Source organism: Saccopteryx bilineata, chromosome 7 (genome assembly GCF_036850765.1).
Source record: "Saccopteryx bilineata isolate mSacBil1 chromosome 7, mSacBil1_pri_phased_curated, whole genome shotgun sequence".
In the NCBI taxonomy this organism is placed as follows: Eukaryota; Metazoa; Chordata; class Mammalia; order Chiroptera; family Emballonuridae; genus Saccopteryx; species Saccopteryx bilineata.
In genome coordinates this window covers 28,659,861-28,682,181 of record NC_089496.1, presented here as the reverse complement: position 1 = coordinate 28,682,181, position 22,321 = coordinate 28,659,861, and the positions used below count along the sequence as shown (strand labels likewise).

Genomic DNA, 22,321 nt, shown 5'->3' with positions numbered 1-22,321 from the left:
AAACAAACAAAAAAGTCAGTAACTAAAATTGATAAGCAAATCTCACTTTATTTTTTTCAACTTTGTGATAAATAAACTATGTGGTGACTATGGTCACAGGTGGTTCAAGCAGAAGAGACAAAAACAGCAATGAAAAGACCAAGCAATGAAAAAATGAAACAGCCACCATCAGTAATGTGGGCATATAATTTATCTTCCAAATTATAACATGTCTGAGAAAGACAAATACTCAGACAAGACATGGTCATCCCACTCATGTGTTGATCATGTGTTGGTTTACTTAACAAAAACGAGAAACTTACACATACTTTTAAAAATTCTATTACTAAAACTACTGTAAAAAATCAAGTTCTGTTTGTTTTCAGCTAACTCTAGCAGTCACAGTCAAGAAAAGCAGCTAAAAACTGTTTGATACATTCTTTTAAATAGAAAATGCATCAAACTATAACAGTACTTTATGCAACAGACATGTGAAAATTTTAACAAAGTCAGATAAAAACGTCTACGTTAAAAAGAGAGCCTTATGAAGCCGAAATGAGCCTTACCAGTACTCCATCATAAGATCCCGCTTCACTGGTCAGGAAGGCAAACATGACGCAGAGATACGGGTTGTTTAACTGCAATCGCAGAGTGCTGCACATCTCTCTCCACAGGGAGTTCTTCTCATCAGTGTAGCCTGATAACGCCATGGCTACGACATTGAGATTCAGATCGCCTGCATATTAAAAACAGCCAGCTAATCAAATGATCAAAAGCTTAACAACTCCTTTTTCCAGTTCTTACACCATAAACAAATAAAGAAGTTCTTACACCATAAACAAATAAAGACCAGAGACTGAATTTTACCCCCAGAAATATAAGTCCACTGGAGTAAGGATTTTGATTCGAACTGGAAAATTTGAAAAGGGCCACAAGCAAAAATTTCCACTCTTATAACACTTTTGTTTATACTGGAACCCTGTGCAGGGCAAGTCCGTCTTCATTTTCAAGCCCTCAGTCCAGGCAGGTTCCTACTGCTCAAGAACTAACTGAAGAAAAGCAAAGCCACCCACCAGAATCAATGCCAAACTTATCATCAAGTTTGTTCAGGTGGGTTGAGACATTCCACAGCACTGACAGTAAATATTACTGTATTTTAGGACTGCAATTTTCAAAATCATTTTGTTTTCCTATTCCTCCATCTATAATGCACATATTTATGTACATGTTTTAACTACAAGGTACTAAAAACCAGTATTTCAGCATTCTTATTATTGTATTACACTTTTAATTTTTCTAAGACGAAACTATCAGTGGTACCACAGAATTGTATTTAGACACATTTGCAACAAAGCATTTGTTACTAATAGTCTTTTAAACTTTTATTCTTAGAAGTTTACACGGCTGTTGATAAGCTAGTAACTCAGAAGTCAACCCTACGGCTGCCTGGCCTTCTACCAAGCTGAGCTTCGAAAGGGAAAACTAAATTGACCTTTAACTTTTACTTTTAAGTCTTTTCTACATTTATGATAGCAGCTTTCTTGTTTCCTGATCTTAATCATTTTCTTTCTTTTCTAAATAAAACATTTCCCACCTTACCTTAATAGCCTTGTTCTTCATACCCATCAACACCCTCCCCAAATTTTTGTGCTTGCTTCTCTGCCCACTATTAGATTTAAATTAGTCTTTCATAATTAAAAAAAGGAATATATTCTTTGAATCCTGCTTAGAACAATTTATTTCCAAATGGAAAGGAATATTGGCTAAGAAATCTTTCCTTCAGTGCTTGACCAAATTATTCCTATCACTAGAAAGTTACTTCCCCCACTGTTAGTAGGGGTGTTCAAATCTAACAGCCAATATTCCCGGTACATGTGACAGGAAAATATCATACTCTCAGGTCGCAGCAAACTTATAATTAGAAAGGGCTTTAAATATCAATTATTTTTACCACTGCATGTCTTCTATTTCTATTGCAATCTCAAATGGGGAAGACTTACATTATAGCAAAGGTGATAAAAAAGAGGCAAATCTGGACAAAACATTAGCTTTTTCAACTTTTAGTCTGCAAGTAATATTTTATAGTTAATATCATATTTTTCTCTATGGTATAACCAAGCTGTAATGGTTGCAAAATGGACCAGCAAATAGAAATTAAGTATCTGAATACTCAGAAATAATTTGCTAAGCGTATTAAAAATCAGTAACTATTGATATATACATTTTAGGTATTCTCAAGTGATATATTCCTGATAAGAAAAAAACTGAATTTTTGGATTAAGATTTCTTTCTCTGAGTATTCCTTTACAAAATGTTAAGAGTGAAAATTTTATCACATAAAACTTTTTTCACATTTCATTCTTTATTCCTTTCTAAAAAAAATATTAAATGGAAACTGTTTAAATCACTAGACTCAAGTTTAAGCACTTTTGCAAATCAAAGTATCATTTTTATCAGAATCTGTATTAATCTAACTAAAATGCAGTTTCTGACAAGTAAACCAATAACTATATAGTTAAAAAAATAAAATACACTCAAATTGTTCATCATAAAAATGCTTGCAAACTAAAGTGGTCCTAATCTCCAAGAAAATACATTTTAAAAATGTATTTCTCTTTTAAAAAATGCACATACAAATATTAAGATTAGATTTTTGAAAATTATCAGCATCTTTTCTTTAAAGGAATCGATGAACTGCAAGTGCCTGAGACTCAACCCAGTACCTTTTCCTGAAGACGCCCCTTCGTTCAGGATCTGGATGGCTCGTCGGATATCCAGGTTGAACAACGCCACGGCGGCAGCCCTCTCCCACTCCCCTTCCTGTACCAGGGAGTTCAGAAAGGGCCCCACGTCCACATCTGTTCCTTTCTTTATCCACCCACAGAGCTGCAGAGCTAAGATTCTCTCTTCATTTAAATTCTGCAGCTCACTTTGCTTATCCAATCCACTCCAATTATGTCGGCTGCTTTCCACCATTCCTAAAATGAGAAACATTTTCACATTAATTGCTTTATTACTTTACTGAAATATACTGGGAAAATAAGTCAGTTTTACAGAGAAATATTTCAGTACCAAATTCTGAATATTCAACTATTCAGCAACAATGTGATGACAGAATAAATATAAAACATGCCACAATGAAAACATATTTTACATACTGCTAAGTGCAACAGCATCTTGAATTATCAACAAGAGCTACTAGAAAAATGTCACTGCTTGATAGCCTGAGCTAAGTCACTGATTCTGAGAAGCCTCCCTGGCCACTAATGCCTGGCCACCATAGGATGCCACCTGCTACTACCTTACTGTTGTTTCTTCTGTTTCCTTCAGCACTAACTTGAGCTCCAAAAAATCACTTTTTAGTCTCATCTCTTCTACTAGAACATGAGCTCCAAAAAGGCAGGTATCTTGTTCTGTCTCATTTGCAAGGTATCCTCTGCTTGAGACCCGACAGATGCTCACTATCTCTCCCCCTACCCTCTTTCTGCCTGTCTCCCTGTCTATGGATGCATATACACAGAGATATGTAAAAACCAGATAATAAATATCAAAATACTTTGAAAGTTTCAGGTAAGTACTGAAGCTAAAATACAATAGGAAATGACTTGAAGCCCCCCCCCCCTTAAATTAGGAGACTTTATGTTTTCATTCTCTTTTCATAAGAAATCAAAATAAATTCTTGTAGCATTATTTAGATTGCAGTCAAGGCAATGGATCCTAAGGGCAGGATAACTTCACTTAGAATGATACTTGGTGCCAAATAAAATTTAAACAAATGAATAGAAAATTTAAGGACTTTATTAATCACAATTTAAATTCTTAAATGTTCTAGAAAGTTTTACCATCAAAATTGGCACTATGTAATTAACTGTTGTTATTTTAACAAAAAGGATAAATAACTGAGTTAGGAATTAAGCAGTAGGCTGTCCAAAATTACAAACATTTTTTATTAGTAGAAACTTATATTTGTGACTTACATAAGTCTGTATTTATATAATTGCATATAATATAGTAATAATACACTTGTAAATAACTGGATCAATAACAAATAAATAGGTTTTTTTTTCCTTTCTTTTCCAAGTAAGAGGAGGGAAGATAGACTCCCACATGTGCCCGAACTGCTATCCACCTGGCAACCCCCATCTGGGGCTAATGCTCTATCTGGGATCATGCTTACAATGGAGCTATTTTCAGCGCCTGGGGCAGAGGCTCCACAGAGCCATCCTCAGTGCCCCAGGCGGTGCACTTAAACCGGGTGGAGAAGCAGATAGTTGCTTCTCCAGTGCTCCAGTGTGCCCTGACCAGAAACCAAACCCAGGACATACAGACTCTGGGCCGATGCTCTACCCCAACCTGCCCGGGCCCAAATGAATAGGTTTTTAGGGACTAATTCAACTTATCTGTGGCAGGGAGAATTGTAAGATGGGCTCCATGACTCCTTCCTCCTGGTAACCACTTCCCTTGTATAATCCCCTCCCCAGACTACAGATGGAATCTGTGATTGGCTTCTAAATAACAGAATATAGTACAAGTGAAAGCATTCTGCAGGTGTAATTAAGGCCATTGCTCAGTTGATTCTAAGTTAATCAGAGGAAGATCATCCTGTGTGGACCTGACTTAATCAGGTGGATACTTGAAAAGAGAGTCTGGAGGTAATAAAAGAGGCTCTCCTGCTGGACTGGAAGTGAAAGCTTACTTGCCATAAGAGGGTCTGCAAGAAGGCCATGTGGCAAGGAAGCCTCTAGGACAGGGGTCAGGAACCTTTTTGGCTGAGAGAGCCATGAACGCCACATATTTTAAAATGTAATTCTGTGAGAGCCATACAACGACCCGTGTATGTTATGCATTATCCAATAAAAATTTGGTGTTGTTCTGAAGGACAGCTGTGATTGGCTCCAGCCACCTGCAACCATGAACATGAGAGGTAGGAAATGAATAGATTGTAATACATAAGAATGTTTTTATATTTTTAACGTTATTATTATTTTTATTAAAGATTTGTCTGCGAGCCAGATGCAGCCATCAAAAGAGCCACATCTGGCTCGTGAGCCCTAGGTTCCCGACCCCTGCTCTAGTAGCTGAAGGCTGCTCCCAGTTTATAGTCAGCAAGGATACTTCCATCCCATAACCTTAAGGAACCAATTCCAGCAACCACATTGACCTTGGAAAAGTACTCCAACCTCCAGACAGGAATAAAACCTGACCAATACCTTTCTTTTAGCCTTGTGAGACCCTAAGCAGAGGACGCAGTTAAGCCGGGCCCAGACTCTGAACCCTTGAAATGAGATAAATGCATATTGTAGAAAACAAATATACCTGTCCAAAGCTGACCTTAGTCACACTCAGTCTGATCTGGACATTAAAGGGATAAATAAGCAAAAATGAGAAAATATTAAGAACTAAATCAGTTGTCATTTGCACCTCAAAGACACACACACACACACACACACACACACACACACACAATGGCTGTGTGCATATATATATTTATATATATAAAACACAAAACATTATTTCTTAAAATTCACTTAAATACTTGGAAAGAGTAACACTAGTACATAGCAAAAGTACTAGTACTAAATTCTCCATCATACCTCATCATACTTGTAAACAACTTGTTTCACAACATGATGTTAGACTGTGGCAAAAGTCTACAATATTATTCATTTTAGGACATATTTTAAACTTCATTTTTCATTGTTTTAATCAAAAAGTTTCAAGGTAAGTTATTTGGAAAATTTTTGAAACTTAAAAAATAGTTCAATAATACACTTGAAATTATATATTTTTAACCTCACTATTGGAAACGTGTCAATTGAGGTCAAGGAGTTAGAAGACTTCTGAAAAGAAGTTTCTCCTGCCCATCAAAATGAAGAAAGCATTCTGCTCTATTAGCGACAATGAGGGATGTCAGCCAAGAAAATAAAAATAATTTTGAGCTTCTGAAAGTAAAATCTTAACTACGAGAAAACCTTGAATAATTAAATGACAAAAGTTAAAAAACACGTTAAAATTAAACAAAACATTACTTTTCCAAGTAAGTTATTTTTCCAAATTTAAATTGTTTCGATAGAATGTATAAATAGTTATTAAATTTCAAATACAACAAGCTACAGGTTTATTGTCACATCTCCCCTATACATTTTAGATTCAATGCTGATTTTGTGTGTGTGTGTGTGTGTGTGTGTGTGTGTGTGTGTGTGTGACAGAAACAGAGAAAAAGACAGAAAAGAGACAGAGAGAGACAGATAGGGACAGACAGACAGGAAGGGAGAGAGATGAGAAACATCAATTCATTGTGGCTCCTTAATTGTTCATTGCTTGCTTTCTAGTATGTGTCTTGATGCGGGGGTGGGGGGGGGAAGAAAGGGGGAAGGTTCCAGCAGAGCAAGTGACCCCTTGCTCAAGCCAGCAACCATGGGGTCATGTCTATAATCCCACACTCAAGCCAGCGACCCAGCGCCCAAGTTGGTGAGCCTGTGCTCAAGCAGGATGAGTCCACATTCAAATTGGCGACCTTGGGGTTTTAAACCTGGGTCCTCTGCATCCCAGTCCGATGCTCTCCTCACTGCGCCACCACCCGGTCAGGCAATGCTGATATTATTTAATTAATAGTTAAAATAACAATTTTAAACAGGTGAACAAAAGCAGCTCTTTATTTTTCAAGTGATTCCTTGTAGTTTAATAATATTCCCCTTCCTTAGAGTTTTTATTTCATAGAAATTGTGTCATGAGCCTGACCTGTGGTGATACAGTGGACAAAGCATTGACCTGGAACACTGAAGTCACCAGTTCAAAATGCTGGGCTTGCTCGGTCAAGGCACATATGAGAAGCAACTACTATGAGTTGATGCTTCCTACTCCTTCCCCTCCTTCTCTCGCTCCTCTCTCTAAAATCAATAAAATAAATCTTAAAAAAAAAAAAAAAAGAAATTGTGTCATGAAATGAAGTAAAAAAGAGACCAATATACACGAAGCCAAAGAGTTACTGCTAGGAGGTGGAAAACTACGTCTAGTATTTTGGCTCTTCAGAGATAATCTTACCACTTAATAATTATTCTACAGATTATTAGGGTTATCAAATAAGCAATGCAATATCACTGTAAGTTTTTAAGAATATAGTCGTATTATGATTTTAACACGTATGGAATTTTTTTTTTTTTTTTTTGGTATTTTTCTGAAGCTGGAAACGGGGAGAGACAGTCAGACAGACTCCCGCATGCGCCCAACAGGGATCCACCCAGCACACCCACCAGGGGCGATGCTCTGCCCACCAGGGGGCGATGCTCTGCCCCTCCGGGGCGTCGCTCTGCCATGACCAGAGCCACTCTAGCGCCTGGGGCAGAGGCCAAGGAGCCATCCCCAGTGCCCGGGCCATCTTTGCTCCAATGGAGCCTTGGCTGCGGGAGGGGAAGAGAGAGACAGAGAGGAAGGAGGAGGGGGTGGAGAAGCAAATGGGCGCTTCTCCTATGTGCCCTGGCCGGGAATCGAACCCAGGTGCCCCGCATGCCAGGCCGATGCTCTACTGCTGAGCCAACCGGCCAGGGCCATGGAATTTTTTTAATATCCAGTAAACAAATACAAACTTTATTTATTGAGGAAATAAATTTGTATATGAACTTACTAAAAATGAATTTTTAATATGATTTTAACATCTATGAAAAAATTAATCTATTTATGCATGTTATGCAATACTAAATGACAAGATTATATCCCCTAAATTTGAGAATGCCTTATATATGAATCAACATTTTATTGATGGTATCAAGAGAAACAAGGTCACTTAAATACTAAAAAACATTTTTAGAAAATTTGTTTGAAATATTACGCCATGCAGTCAGACACTTTGCTATTTGTAGATATTAAACTGTCGCACTTGGCATCTACATATATAAAACAAAGCAGTAAAACTGTCCTATGTTTTAAGAATATTTTGTTGTTCAAAACAATAAATCCTAGCTATTTTGCTCCTTCAAGTAATTCTCAATAGATAAGTTCTCTAGATCAGAGTTTAGTCTTTAAGCATGAAAAATAATTTCCACATGTTGGGTGGAAAGCTGACCAAAATTTATTACACAATTTTCTGCCATCTTAAAAGGAAGAAATGGTACCTGCTGGCAACACTGGGAGAACTGCTCTACAAGACTGACCGCCCAAGCCATTCTCAGAGCGTGCATGCTCCTCACACGGCTGCTTTCAACACTTACTCACTAGTCCAGCCAGGAAAGAAGCCTCTTTGATCCTCTGCTTCCTTATCTCCAGTGGTCAACAACCTCCAAGACATTCCCCACTCCTTTCACAGACACACTCCAAACTGCCCTCCTCCAGAAGAGCCTCTTTCTAACCACAGTTCAAAGCCTTCCAGAAATTTCGCTGCCGCATTCTCCAACCCCACATTCTCTTGACCACTTACCAGGCTTCTCCGCTTCTCCTTGCATTTTCCTCTCTATCCAAGCTAGATCTCAAGAGTCAACAAATGGGTTATTCTCTTGCCAGCAGTATCTTTAATTCTCTTGTCCAATTGTCCCTTATTCTTTCCTCTGGTGAAACATTTCCCCACAGTCTTCCCACGTTTCTCAAGACAACCCTCCTGTTCTCCGTATCTTCTCTCCACAACCTCCCTGCTGTTTCTCAATAAGCAAACCGACTACAATGAGAAAACAGAGGAGTCATCAGGTGGCAAACCCCGCAACTCTGGTCACTGAACCTTAAACAGACTGCATCCCTCTCACCTTCCCCTTCCCCCTTTCCCCTTTTCCCGTGGCTAATATGGAGAAGGTGTACACTCTCCTATCTACAGCTCTGGATCCCATTCCCTCCCATTCCTAAGAATGTTGCTCTCCGCCTCCTTTTCTCTGCATCGTTAACCTCTTTCTCTGGAATTTTCTCACATTAGCATTTAAACACACTTAAATTAACCCCATGCTCAAAACAGAAAACAAAGCAATATAAAAGTCCTCTCTTGATGCCAAATTCACCTGCTACTACTGTATACATTTTTACCCTCCTTTGTATAGTCAAATTCCTCAATTTATGTAAAATGGATGACCTCACCTCTTCAATCTATTCTAAATTTCTTGCCCACAGGACAGCTTCACCTAGCTATCTCGAATTCAACTTATTCCAAAATAAATTCTTATTCTCAAATGCACTCTTCCTATGGAATTCCTATTTAATTACCTGATACCAGTATTAACCCAGCTTCTTAAGCTATATATCTGTACTATCTTTTACTTTTACTTTTCCTCCATTCCATTTATCAAATCATTCATTAAATTTTGATCCAATCTCTAATTTATCTATTTGTCTTTGGCTTCTTCTCTGCCACTAACTTTGGTAAAAACAAAACAAAACACTATGTGAACAACTTTTCTAGCAGTTTGAATCAGACTAAATTTGATGGCTATCAGAAGCTAGATACTGAAACCTGGGTTGGAGAGATGATTATAATATAATCCATAATTTAATTCCAACAAAAGCAACTTTGAAAAAGTCAGTGAAAAAATAAGTTTGGCTTTTTTGTCATTTTCACTTCATTCTTAGTTTATCAATTTCAATCCTACAATATTTCACACATACAATCATCAAACACTATTTCAGGTAATGCCATACTTGCTGTCATGGTTACATATAAACCTTGCATTAGATGGCTACGTGAAAGTAGGCAGCAAAATAAAAAGGAGACTTCTTCAGTTAGAAATTGTTTTAGTTTTTATAAAAGCAAAATAAAATAAAATTTAAACTAACAACCAGGATCCTATAAATCAGATAATACCTTTCAAAGTGGGTCTTCAAAACTATATAACATTAAATAAAGGAGAAGATTTAGAAAGTCAGTATCACTTCAAAGAATCAAGACTCCCTCCAAAAAGGATTTGGGATATAAAAATAATTGTGCATTTAACTGAACAATTCACTAAAATATCTATTCAAAGCCCCCCCCCAAGAATACTTATGTATATACTGCCCAGAAATAAATATGGGGAAATATAAAAGTACAAAAATTATAAACACATTGTAGAAAATGGAATTTTCTTACCCAAAGATGATTTCACAATTGACTTAATTCCTGCATAGACCAATGATCCTTTGTTGCCTGGAGATTTCTGGTCCATATCTTCTGTATACTGCTTCATAAGTATTTAAATGCATAGGAAACACTAATAGTAATACATAATAAAATATTTCAAAGCTAAATGTACTTTGATTTGGAGCCAATTCATAACAAGCGTCAACAGAAGCAAGGTAGTTCTGCTCTATTGCAGAGCTGCCTCCTACAGTCTGCAAAGCAGTATTTCAACTCCAACAGTCTTAAATTTTACTTTGTAGTTTCAGTATTATTTAACTTGTATTTGCATGTAAAACATTTTTATAGACTGACCTTTCTGCAAACTTTAAGAACATTTCTACCTGATTCATCTCAAAGTTCACAACACAAAGGATATAGTGCAGAGTATACCAGAGTGACTTGAGCTGGGGGTCTTCATTTCCAGCTAAAATATGGTTTCTCCACACCTGTTCTGTATCAAGTCCATACCTTGATAAAGCCCGCAGGCGCATCTTCGTTGCTATATCTTTTTCTAAAGAATTATCATTTTCTTCTTCTGCACATTCATACAAATGACGACCACAAGCCCACATTAAAGATGTAATTGGGCTCCAGGCAAGAGATATCCTTTCAAAAACAGTGAAGTCAGACATGGTTCTGTTGGGGGTCACAACTATCATTCGATTTTGACTTGTCGGATGCCAAGCAAAGGAAGCAATGCAATGGTCACAAGGTTGCACACTTCTTTCAATTATTGTGGGTTCGGTTTCATCCCCAATGGGAGTAGGTGTATGCTGCATATCATACAATCTAATAATATTACTATCCCTTGTTAAAGTGGCAAGCAGACCAGTCCTAGTTGGACACCATGCTACTTTTGTTAAGGGTTTTGGTTGCTCAGTCAAAGTCAAAACTGGCTTCTCAAATTTCCTAAGATCCCATATCGCAACCTGACCTTCATAGAAGGAAGCAACACGATCATGGAAGTACGGGTCTACTGTTACCCCCTGAACCGCTTTTGTATTTACAAACATCTTCTGGCTTGTGTTCCGAAGATCGAATATGGCTAGGTTACGATGCATACCCGCAAGGAGAAGTTTCTGGTCCCGCGGAAGCCAACAAAGAGAGAGACAAGCATCATTCTGTCCTAATTCATAAAGTGGTTTTGTTACTAGTAATGTGGTTTCAGCTTCCCCTGCTGAAAGTCTTACTTTCTCCAAGGGGACTATATCAGGAGTGTATTTGCTGCAGATATCCCAGATCAGCACTGAAAAATCAGCTCTGTGTTTATCTAGACCAGCAGCAAGCCAGTTGCTGTCCAATGGATTCCATGCGAGAGTATTGCATTGCCGTGCATGTTTTGGAACAAATTCTTTTCCTATCAAATCTTTAAACTTTGAGTTGTGATCTTGACCAAGACTTGTAAGTACAACGCGACCGTTTGCTTGTCCAACTGCGAGAAGACATTCAGGATCATAATTGAGATACCAGGCAACACATTTCATATACGGTGTGTCGGAATTTATTGATAGTAGTGTAGCCGCAGAGTCTTCAGACAAACGTAGAGATCCAGCTTTGAATTCGGAATTCACAGTCGATTCCACATGATAAAGGCTCAGTTCTGAGTCACACACAACAAATCTATCGACCTGGTGTGGTGCCCACAGTATATCAGGTTTAGTGCCGCTCATGTTTCTTGATGTGTACAAAGTGTCCAATCAGGTCCATTCACTGAGTATCTGTTTAAAAATGAAAAGTGTAAAATGTTAACAAAATATAAACTAGGTTCAATAAACTATTCAGAAAGTCAGGAAAGTCTCCATATAGGTATTCTGATTTTCAATGTATTTATATTTCTTCTGTCTGTTATAAATTCAAGACAATAGTTACTGATAAGAAGGGAAAAAGAACTTCCTCCAATAAGATAAGTGAGCAAATTAACAAATACCATCCATTTGAATGAGGTAAAATTTTAAATAGTTATGTATCATGTTCCTAAGCAATAGGTTAGACCAATACTATCCATCTGAACTTTCTGCAATGACAGAAATGTTCTATATCTGTACTGTCCAATCTGGTAGCTACTAACTACATGTGAGCCACCGCAGAGCCCAGGAAATATGACTAGTACAAATTTTAAATTTTATTTAATTTTAATTAATTTTCACATAAATAGCCAGACATGGCCACCGTAATGCAGATTTAACGTGCAATGCCACTAGTAAGACAGAGATCTCTCCCTCGACTTTCAACAATGAGCAGACCCGCCTTTTGGCAGCATCAACGCTGGCACGTACTGAGCAGAGCTGAGTTCTAGTCCTAGCTCTGACGTAAGCCTTGGAAAGGGCTTTGTGTTCGGGGGTCCTTTGTTTTCTCACCCATACAACATAGAGTTGGTTTAGAGTTTCTCAAACTTCAGTCACTTGTGTACCACCTGTGCCGTTATTTAATATTTTTCTTTAAATTGGCTCATTTATAAAATATGAACATTGATTTTAACCTCTTCATAAGGTCCATGAAGTATAGGTATGATATGCTAAGTATATTTTTTCTAACATACATTAAAATAAAAATATAACTATTAAAAGTGTTTAACTGTGTTTTACCTAAAATCTATGACCAGTAGTACATACACTGCACTTTGGGAAACTGAATTAAGTAATCATTAGAGGCACTTTCAATTCTATAAACTTTAAGTATCAAAATGAGATTTTTGAAGATATTCTAGTAGCTTAAGCACAAACTAAAAATAATTATGTTAAAAATGATATATAGTGCCTGACCAGGTGGTGGCACAGTGGACAGAGCGACGGCCTGGGATGCAGAAGACCCAAGTTCACCACACTGAAGTCACTGGCTTGAGTGTGGGCTCATCCGGCTTGAGCACCGGCTCACCAGCTTGAGTGCGGGGTCTCTGGCTTACGCGTGGGATCCTAGACATGACCCCATGGTCACTGGCGAGAGCCCAAAGTCGCAGGCTTGAAGCCCAAGGTTGCTGGCTTGAGCAAGGAGTCACTGGCTCAGCTGTAGACCCCTGGTCAAGACACATATGAGAAAACAATCAATGAACAACTAAGGTGCTACAATGAAGAACTAATGCTACTCATCTCTCTCCCTTCCTGTCTGTCCCTCTGTCTCTCTCGCTTAAAAAAAAAAAAAAAAAAGACATATTAGCACTGGCCAGGTGGCTCAGTAGCTAGAGTGTCAAACCAGTGTAGGGACATCCCAGGTTTGATTCCCGATCAAGGCACACAAGAGAAGCAACCATCTGCTTCTCACCCCCTCTCCCCCTTCTATCTCTCTTCCCCTCTTGCAGCCAGATTGGTTCAAGCCTTGGCCCAGGATGAAGATAGCTCTGAGTTGCTCTGAGTGTCGGCCTCAGGTACTGAGAATAGCTCTTTTGATTCAGGCATTGACCGCAGATAGGGGCTGCTAGGTGGATCTCAGGGCACATGTGGGAGTCTGTCTCACTATCTCCTCTCCTCACACTTAAAAAAAGATACTATAAAAGCTACTTACAAAAACATAAATGTATCTTTTTAACTAGATCTGGCTAGAGCAAATTATAGTCTGGATTAAAAATGAACCAAGATACTTACAATCTTAGTGACAACTGGTATCTGTACAACCGTGTTTTCAGTACTTAAAGGGTGTATCTCTAGATAAAGAGCCTGGCATGGACTCCTAATATACACTAAATAAATTCAACTCAAACAGACTTGCTTTAGCCTGACCTGTGGTGGCACAGTGGACAAAATGTCACCCTGGAACGTCGAGGTTGCCAGTTTGAAACCCTGGGCTTGCCTAGTCAAGGCACATATGGATGTTGATGCTTCCTGCTCCTCCCCGTCTCTCTCGTCCTCTCTCTGCCTCGCCTCTTTAAAAAAAAAAAAAAAAGAACATACTTGCTTTACTTTTTGAACTTATGAAAATTACAGCCAGAAATTATCAGTCTAGACTTCTTATGCTGGCCTATTTCCTTCTGTAACAGGTCTGAAGCCCAAGGTCAATCATTTCAATTACATTCTTGTCAGCACCCTCAGCTTCTTCACTTTCGTGCCACTCTGGGTTTGTCTTCTCAGCCCTGATCAACCCAATGATCACTGTCCTCGTTCCCCCCACAGGCTGCCAAGTGCCCTGTCTCTGCAGACTGACTCCCTAGAGATTACCTGGTATCCAAAATATCCGGCCCGTGCTGCTGGTTCAACAGTCATTTCATCAATCACTCTGCTCTAGCTTTTACAGAATTCATCCTTATAGAATATCACAGTGATCTTTTAAAAATACAAACTTATCCAGCCCCTGCTGAAAACCCTGTAATGGTTTCTAACTGCTCTTAGTATAGTTACAAAATTTCAATATAAGCTATAAAACCTACATGCTTTGGCCTCTATCTACTGCTCTGGCTTCGTCCTCAAGGACACCATTCTCCTCCTCGCTGTGTTCTAGCTCCACCGCCCTCCATCACTTTGGAAAAAGCCTTTCCCTTTGGTTGGTGCATTCTTCCTTCCCTTCTTGGTGAAATTAACACCTGCTCAAGCTTGACATCAGCCACCTTCCATCCCACCCCAGGATATGTCATGTTACTTAGATACTTTCACTGAACATCATTCCTTCCCTCTGTCTCTTCTTCTACATTATAAGCTCCGTAAGAGCAGGTAAAGTATCTTTTGCTCTCCATTTGTACCTCTAATACCCAGCACAGGACTAGGCCCTAGCAGGTACTTAATAATTTGTTAAATGTGCCTCTGATACTTATCATTGCTATCTCCAAGTTTTACCAGTCTCCTCATGCTTCCGCCCACCATCCTTCCGAGTAGACGCTGGCTCCAGCTAAGAGCAAAGTGCCTACTGTCATAACTGGTTTTCAACGATGGGCAAGAACCCACAGTAAGCCACCCTAAGAGGATCACTCTAAAACACTGTCTTTCATTTATTTTCTAAATACTTAAGGGGCATCTTCTATAGTCCAGAGACTGTTCTAAATGCTGTGAGCACAGTAGTGAACAGGGACAGGTAAGGTCCCATTCCTCCCCATATTCGCATGCTGAAGCCCTCACCCCCCACGTGACTGTACTGCAGATAGAGCCTTGAAACAGGTGATTAAGGTTAAATGAGGTCATAAGGATGGAGCCCTGATCTAACTGGTACCCTTGTAAGAGGAGGAGATAGAAAATCCTCTCCCCACCATATGAGGACACAGCATGAAAGCAGCTATCTGCAAATCAGAAAGAGAGCCCTTAACGCAACCAGACTATGCTAGCACCCTGAACTCAGACTTCCACTCTCCAGAACTGGAAACAATGTTATTTCTGTGGTTTAAGCCACTCAGTCTATGGTATTCTGTTCTGGCAGCCCAAGCAGACCGCATTCTAGTGCTGAAGTTATGGCCAATCTTAAAGAGAATTAAAAACTTTAAGAATGAGAAGAGAGGCACCTCATATAATAGATAACAAAAGGAAGGAACAGCCACTGTCAAGTAATCGTTCGTACTCAAGCCCTCACAAACAGAGAAAACCTCTATATTAGAGGTATCCTGAGGTCTGGCCCATCTTCCTATCTCACTGAAAGATAAATGCTTAAATTAGCACACTTTTTATCCAGGCTTCCATCCCACAACTGCATTCATTACATGAATGATATATGGTAAGCAAACTTAGTGCCATATGGAATAATTCATCTTAAAGAGTAAATAGAAAGTGTTATTATAATTTAAAAAAACTATGTGACACTCAATGGAGTTACCAGACTTTCTTTGATGTTATGCATGTACAATACTTATATTAGCATCCATAAAATCTGATTAACAGTAACTCATACAGAATCAAAGAACTTTAGAGTTAGAGTCTAGCCAACCCTTCTCATTTAAGATAGAAGTGAAGACCAGATGTTTTGATTCTTTTCCAACACCTTCCCACTCCCATTCTAGATTACCGCATAGAGAAAAAAATCAGCTACATCATTTGCAAGGCCTGGACCAAATAAAAAATACAGGGAACCCGTTTTTCAAAAATTAAGGTGAAAGCAGAGCATTAAACCAAGTACCAGTCCTTCCAACCAATGGACCTTGTGTGACTGCACAGAAAGCATACCATGAAGCTGGCTACGCAGAGAAGTACATCTATAAGCATCTTTTAAAGAAATAAATGCAATTCGTTATGGCCCAACACACAATATAGGCAGAATCTGGCTCATGAACACAGTTCACCAGAAAGATGGCAGAAAACAAAGAAAACTGAACCTGGGGCCAGAAGACCTCCTCCTACTCACTAGATCCGTGATGGCGAACCTTTTTATAAAAACCGTCCACTTTTGCAGTGCTGGTCAACCTGGTCCCTCCCGCCCACTAGTGGGCATTCAATCCGGCGCCCTTTCGTTGCTCCACTAGAGCCCACCATGCAAAAGTTTTTATAAAAAGGTTCGCCTTCTAGCACTAGATACACTCTAATACAGGGGTCCCCAAACTAGGCCCGCGGGCCACCTGCGGCCCCCTGAGGCCATTTATCCGGCCCCTGCCGCACTTCCGGAAGGGGCACCTCTTTCATTGGTGGTCAGTGAGAGGAGCCCATTGACCATCTCATTAGCCAAAAGCAGGTCCATTGTTCCCATTGAAATACTGGTCAGTTTGCTGATTTAAATTTACTTGTTCTTTATTTTAAATATTGCATGTTCCTTTTTTTTTTTTCTTTTACTTTAAAATAAGATCTGTGCAGTATGCATAGGGATTTGTTCATAGTTTTTTTTATAGTCCGGCCCTCCAATGGTCTGAGGGACAGTGAACTGGCCCCCTGTGTAAAAAGTTTGGGGACCCCTGCTCTAATAACTTCTTTAATATTCCAAGTGTATAAAAGGGAGACAGAACCTAGCCTATCTCCATCTTGCAAAGTTGAGACAATCAAATTGAGTTTTTTCACATCATGCAGATGTTAGTATCACTATGATTCCTTTAAACATCGCTGGAATTTAATGTTTTTAAATACTGGAGACACTGAAAAAATGGGGATGTAAGGGGTGTAATCTGCACTAATTACAGCTTACACTTGGATCCTCACCTTCAAGTTTAACAAGTGCTCACTTCCCACCAATGGTATCTGAGCAAAGGAAAGCCATGTGGATTCCGTGTTCCTCACCAGATCTATCAGCACTGTTCAACAGAAATATAGTATGAGCCATATGACGTAAAAACTTCTAGTAGACACATTGAAAAGTAAAAGAAATAAATGAAATTAAATTTAACAATGTTTTATTTAACCCGACACATCAGAAAATAATCTTTTCAACATGTAATCAAGGACTTTTTAAAAAAGTCATTATTTAAATCATCATTAAATATCCTTATTGAGACTTTTTTACTTTGTTTTGGTACCAGGTTTTGCAAATCCAATGTGTATTTTATACTAACAGCACATTCATTCAACCCCACGTGGCTACTGGACTGTGGAGATCTATAATACTAAGTGTACAAGGTATTCGATCACTCTGTCACATTCACTTTCTGTCGCTGTCTTCTACTTTTCTTACCATGACCAATAACAGTAGCAGTTTCAAGAAATTCCCACCATCACCATCTTCAAGGAAATGCAGTGTCTATATGCAAATTACCCTTAAAGTTCTGCTGAAGGCCTGCACATTGCTAGGCAATTTAGCACAGCTCGTGACATCCTTGAGAGGCTTTACTTAACCCCCTGCGGAGTGACCATTACTCCTACAGGCAGAGGACAGAGCTGGCCCGGGACCGGCCCTTTAAGAAGTATTCGACAGAGCACGACCGGAGCCGGTCTTGCTGCTATTCCGGGTAAACCAGGAACCCGAGGGCGACTCCCACGCTCCAGCCACGCCGCCGAGCCTCGGGTCCAAGGCGAGCACGCAGTTCCGCACAAACCCGGCGCGACCGAGGCTGCGGCGCGGCCCCAACGTGTAGGGCCGCCCTCCGCTCCGAGCCTCCCAGCGAAGCCCCGCGCGGTCACCGCAGCGCGGAAGGCGACTGCCCGCGCCGCGGCTCCCAGGGGGCCCCGGGTACGCCCCCGCCGGGGCTTTCCCAGCGCGCTCCCGGGTCCTTGACTCTGGCCTCCCGTTCGGGAGAGCGCAGACGCCGCCCGGGCCGCACTCACCGACCTCAGGAGGCACGCTGCCGCCGCACCACCGCTTCCGGCCCGGTGGCCGCCCCTCCCGCCGTGGGAGTTCGTACACGGGCAAGATGGCGGCGCAGATAGTAACAGGGCCCACCCGGCCGGGGTCCGCGACCCCACCGCCTTGCCTCGGGCTCGGAAGGGGCGTTCCCTGCCCGCGAGCCCCGCCCCTTCGCGAGCCAAGAGTCGCACCGCCCCGGGGCGGGGTCATCGCCTCGAGGCCCCGCCCCCCGGCCCGCGCGCCCAGGTCCGCTCCCACAGGCTCCGCCTTCCAGCGCACGGGCGGGATCCCGGGTAAGCGGACCTGGCCGCTTCTCCGGGCCGCATTGTCGTTTTAAGCACTTAATACACTTTAGCCCTTTGATCAGTTGAAACGTTCATTAAGAATTATAGCCATCGATGTAGCAGAAAGGCCAGGGTATTTGGTTCACGACTTATTCACTCATTTTCTCATTCCACAAACGAGTCTTGAATGCCTATGGGGTACCTGGCACCAACGCTGGGGAGCCTGGAGTGAACCAAAGAGACAGTCCCAGCAGGAAGCAGGCGGAGTGACGCCTCTTTGGAGCTAATACTGAGCTCCACGGGGGGGGGGCGTCCCCTTAATGTTGGGGGTCAGGAACGCTTCCTTGAGGCCTAGTAGGTTGAGACATGAAGAATGGCTTCGGGATTAGCCGGGAAAGGGAACAGGACAGGAAGGGTTGGAAGAGAAGAGCCTTCTTGGGCGGAGGAGGAGCAAGGGTAGGGGCGGGAGGGCCGGCAAAGGGGGAAAGCAGTGGAGTACAGATCAGTGAGAAGAGGAAGTGGGGAGTGATCTAGATGGCTGTATCAGCAAGGTATTTGAAAACCAGGTCAGTGAGTTTAAATGGACTTCTCCCTAAAGGCATTGGTAGAATCATCAGGCGAGTGGTGTCATCAGTTTGGGGGAGAAAAGGGAAAGGAGTAAGTATCCGAATGAGATGCTGCTAACCCAGAATACCAGTAGGGTAGAGAGTGGGGATGGAGAAAATTGTGTGGCCTGGGGAATAGATAGAAGGTGGGATGATTGAGGGAGGGAGGGAAAAAGGAGATTCTAGATTTCTGGCTCCCATAATTGAGTGAACAGTGCTGCACAGGTGTTACAAATCCAACACAGAGGCTTTCTTCAGAAGACTGGCAATCTTTGTCCATGCTTAAAAGTGGATGGTGTTGGGCTTCTGGTGACTGATATAAACGATTAGTCCTGATGACCTTCAGAGCAGGTAGTTTCGGTAAGAGGATGTGTTTGGGGAGAGTCTTGCCAGTAGAGAGAGATGAGGCTTCTTTTTACTTCTGCCGTTGAAGAAGTGGAGGCTGAAGAAAGTGCTATACACCTGAGGGGAGATACCAAGGATCCATCATTCTAAATACTACCCTGCCAACCTTCACAGTGGTTCTGGCTGTGCCCCAAATCCCCACATGCAACCTCAGATCAATAAAAGTCTCGTCCTTATCCACTCCTACCAGACATCCCGTCATGCTCAGGAAATGACTTTACTTCCAACTTTAGAAAGAAAATTGAAATTATTAGCTTGTTTACTTTTTCCTCCCCAAATTGGAGAAACCATATTTCTAACTTTGAGTTCTTTCAAATCACAAATTCAGAGACTTATAAACATGAAGTTTAATACTACCACCCCAAACAGGGATAAGGGGGAAGGAAGAGTATTCATTCTGATATTTATGGTTCCAAAAAAGTTGTAATATTGTGCTTGGCACACAAAGAACCATCTATTAACTTCTTGCTACCGTTACAAATAATAACAGTTCAGTCCAGGTTACTGTGACCCCTGACAGATCAAGGAAACAAGTTATTTTCTCCTCTGGTGATTATAGCACATGGCGAGACACATTCTGCCTTTAAAATGTCCTGGTACTGAGTTTCCCTTTCACTTCATGTAATTTCAACAGTCTGTCAAAAAAGAACCAATAAACAAATGTTGAATTACATTTTGTTGGGTTTTTCAAACCCTCAAACTCCAGACTATAAAAACACCTTACATGTCTCCCACCCTGACCACCCCACTACTTTTCCATACACACAACCCCTATTTTCTTTTTCTACTTCCAACATCTTTATCCATACCCATTCTTACTTCTTTTAGCTGCCATAGAGGAAGACACTACATGTTTCTCCTTTTCTGTGACTTTACATCATCAATTTCTGCTTCTTCTATGGGTCTTTTTTTTTTTTTTTTTTTTTTTTAGAGAAAGAGAGAGATACAGAGACAAAGAGAGAATGAAGGACAGACAGACAGGAGGGGAGAGAAATGAGAAGCATCAATTCTTCATTGCAGCACCTTAGTTGTTCATTGATTGCTTTCTCATATGTGCCTTGACCGGGGGGCGGGGGCTGCAGATGAGCCAGAGACCCCTTGCTCGAGCCAGTGACAGTGACCCCTTGCTCAAGCCAGCAACCTTGGGCTTCAAGCCAATGACCTTTGGGCTCAAGCCAGCAACCATGGGGTAATGTCTATGATCCCACACTCAAGCCACCAACCTCGGGGTTTTGAACTTGGGTCCTCTGTGTCCCAGTCTGTTGCTCCATCTACTGCACCACTACCCGGTCAGACAAAAACCATTCTTTACTGGCCTCTAGTTGTCTGCCTTTCCTTTCTAGAATATATGCTCCATGTCACCAGTTTCCGTTCTGTTACACTACCACCCCCAAGTGTTAGCAGGGTACCTGCTGACCCTGTTAGACATGACAATTCCCTGGCCTTCTTTTCAGCTTGTTTGGCTCTACCCAAAAGTTGTGGCCAGTGACATGTGAGTAGAACTGGATAATGTCTTTTAAAAGAAAAACTGCTCACCATCCACTTCCTCTTTTCTCTTCCTGCTGTCTGCAAAATGGCAAAATGAAACTTGGCTACAGATGGAAGCCATGGATGAAGGAAGGCAAAACTACCCCATTAGTCTAAATACGAGCCTTTTCAGGAAGCTGAGGTACCTCCGCTGGATCAACCACAGCCTTTTGGATGGTTACAAAAGAGAAAATAAACTCTGCTCTTTCAAAAGTTACTGTTTGGACCTGTTTGTCATAATGGCTTAGCTTATTCCCTCACTAATACACAGGAGCTGTCTGCTATAATCTCTGATAAGTCTCCAGGACCTAGTAAAATGGCAGACAGCATTTTCCTTGTGGGTAGTGAACTTTTAGTAGAGAACTTTGGATTTCTCATCGTGCCTACTGCACAATATGTATTCAAAAACATATACTGAATGGGAGAATGCATTACTCGTATTTCCCCATATATAACACGCACCTTCATTTTGGGACCTGAAATCTGAAAAAAAAAAAAAAAGGTATTACGTAAAGTTATTGAACTCAAGTTTTATTCATCGTAAAATTCAAACAACTCCACATTACTGTCAAAACTCCCATCCATTAGATTGTCCTCATCTGTGTCTGATGATGAATCACTGTTTTCATATATTGCCTCATTGTCAGTTCCACCTATGGCACTTGAGATGCCATACTTCTTTTAACTAATTTTTTTTTCTTTTTTATTAAGCTGGAAACGGGGAGAGACAGTCAGACAGACTCCCGCATGCGCCCGACCGGGATCCATCTAGCACGCCCACCAGGGGCGACGCTCTGCCCAGCAGGGGGCGATGCTCTGCCCCTCTGGGGCGTCGCTCTGCCCTGACCAGAGCCACTCTAGCGCCTGGGGCAGAGGCCAAGGAGCCATCCCCAGTGCCCAGGCCATCTTTGCTCCAAAGGAGCCTTGGCTGCGGGAGGGGAAGAGAGAGACAGAGAGGAAGAGGGGGGTGGAGAAGCAAATGGGCGCCTCTCCTATGTGCCCTGGCCAGGAATCGAACCCAGGTCCCCCGCATGCCAGGCCGATGCTCTACCGCTGAGTCAACTGGCCAGGGCAAGATGCCATACTTCTTAAATGACAACCATTTCAGTCTTGATATTATCCCAGGATCTTTTCACCCAGGTACAAACTTCCCCTATACGTGGTTTCTTCACTCTTCCTGCTGGTGACAAATTGTCCCCAGAAGACTTCATCCATTGGTTCCATTCGTCTCTCATGCAGCTTTGAATGGTTTGTTAATGCTGACATCAAGTGGTTGGAGCTGGGATGTCAAGCCTCCAAGTATGATGACAAGTCTTGATTTTTGCTCTGCAGCAATCTTCTTT

At 41.2% G+C, this 22,321-nt stretch overlaps 1 protein-coding gene across 13 annotated transcripts in view; it reads right to left on the bottom strand.

Annotated features, from left to right (window-relative positions):
* The window catches only part of MIOS (meiosis regulator for oocyte development), a 38,385-nt gene extending 20,083 nt beyond the window's left edge, over positions 1-18,302 (bottom strand). For 3 of the 13 annotated variants that reach the window (XR_010726586.1, XM_066239320.1, XM_066239321.1), the window contains exons 1-8: positions 18,143-18,302; positions 17,080-17,171; positions 13,762-13,904; positions 12,811-13,061; positions 10,425-11,766; positions 10,019-10,117; positions 2,703-2,957; positions 546-715 (exon numbers count right to left, since the gene is read on the bottom strand). Coding sequence is in view for 12 of the 13 variants with exons in the window: in XM_066239320.1 (XP_066095417.1) it covers positions 546-715; positions 2,703-2,957; positions 10,019-10,117; positions 10,425-11,718 (1,818 nt within the window). In the remaining variant the exon portion in view is untranslated. Of the gene's footprint in view, positions 1-545; positions 716-2,702; positions 2,958-10,018; positions 10,118-10,424; positions 11,767-12,810; positions 13,062-13,761; positions 13,905-17,079; positions 17,172-17,548; positions 17,712-18,138 lie in introns of those variants that run through there. The other 10 variants (XM_066239309.1, XM_066239314.1, XM_066239313.1 and 7 more) reach the window with 10 other exon arrangements.
* Between the last annotated feature and the right edge of the window lie 4,019 nt (positions 18,303-22,321).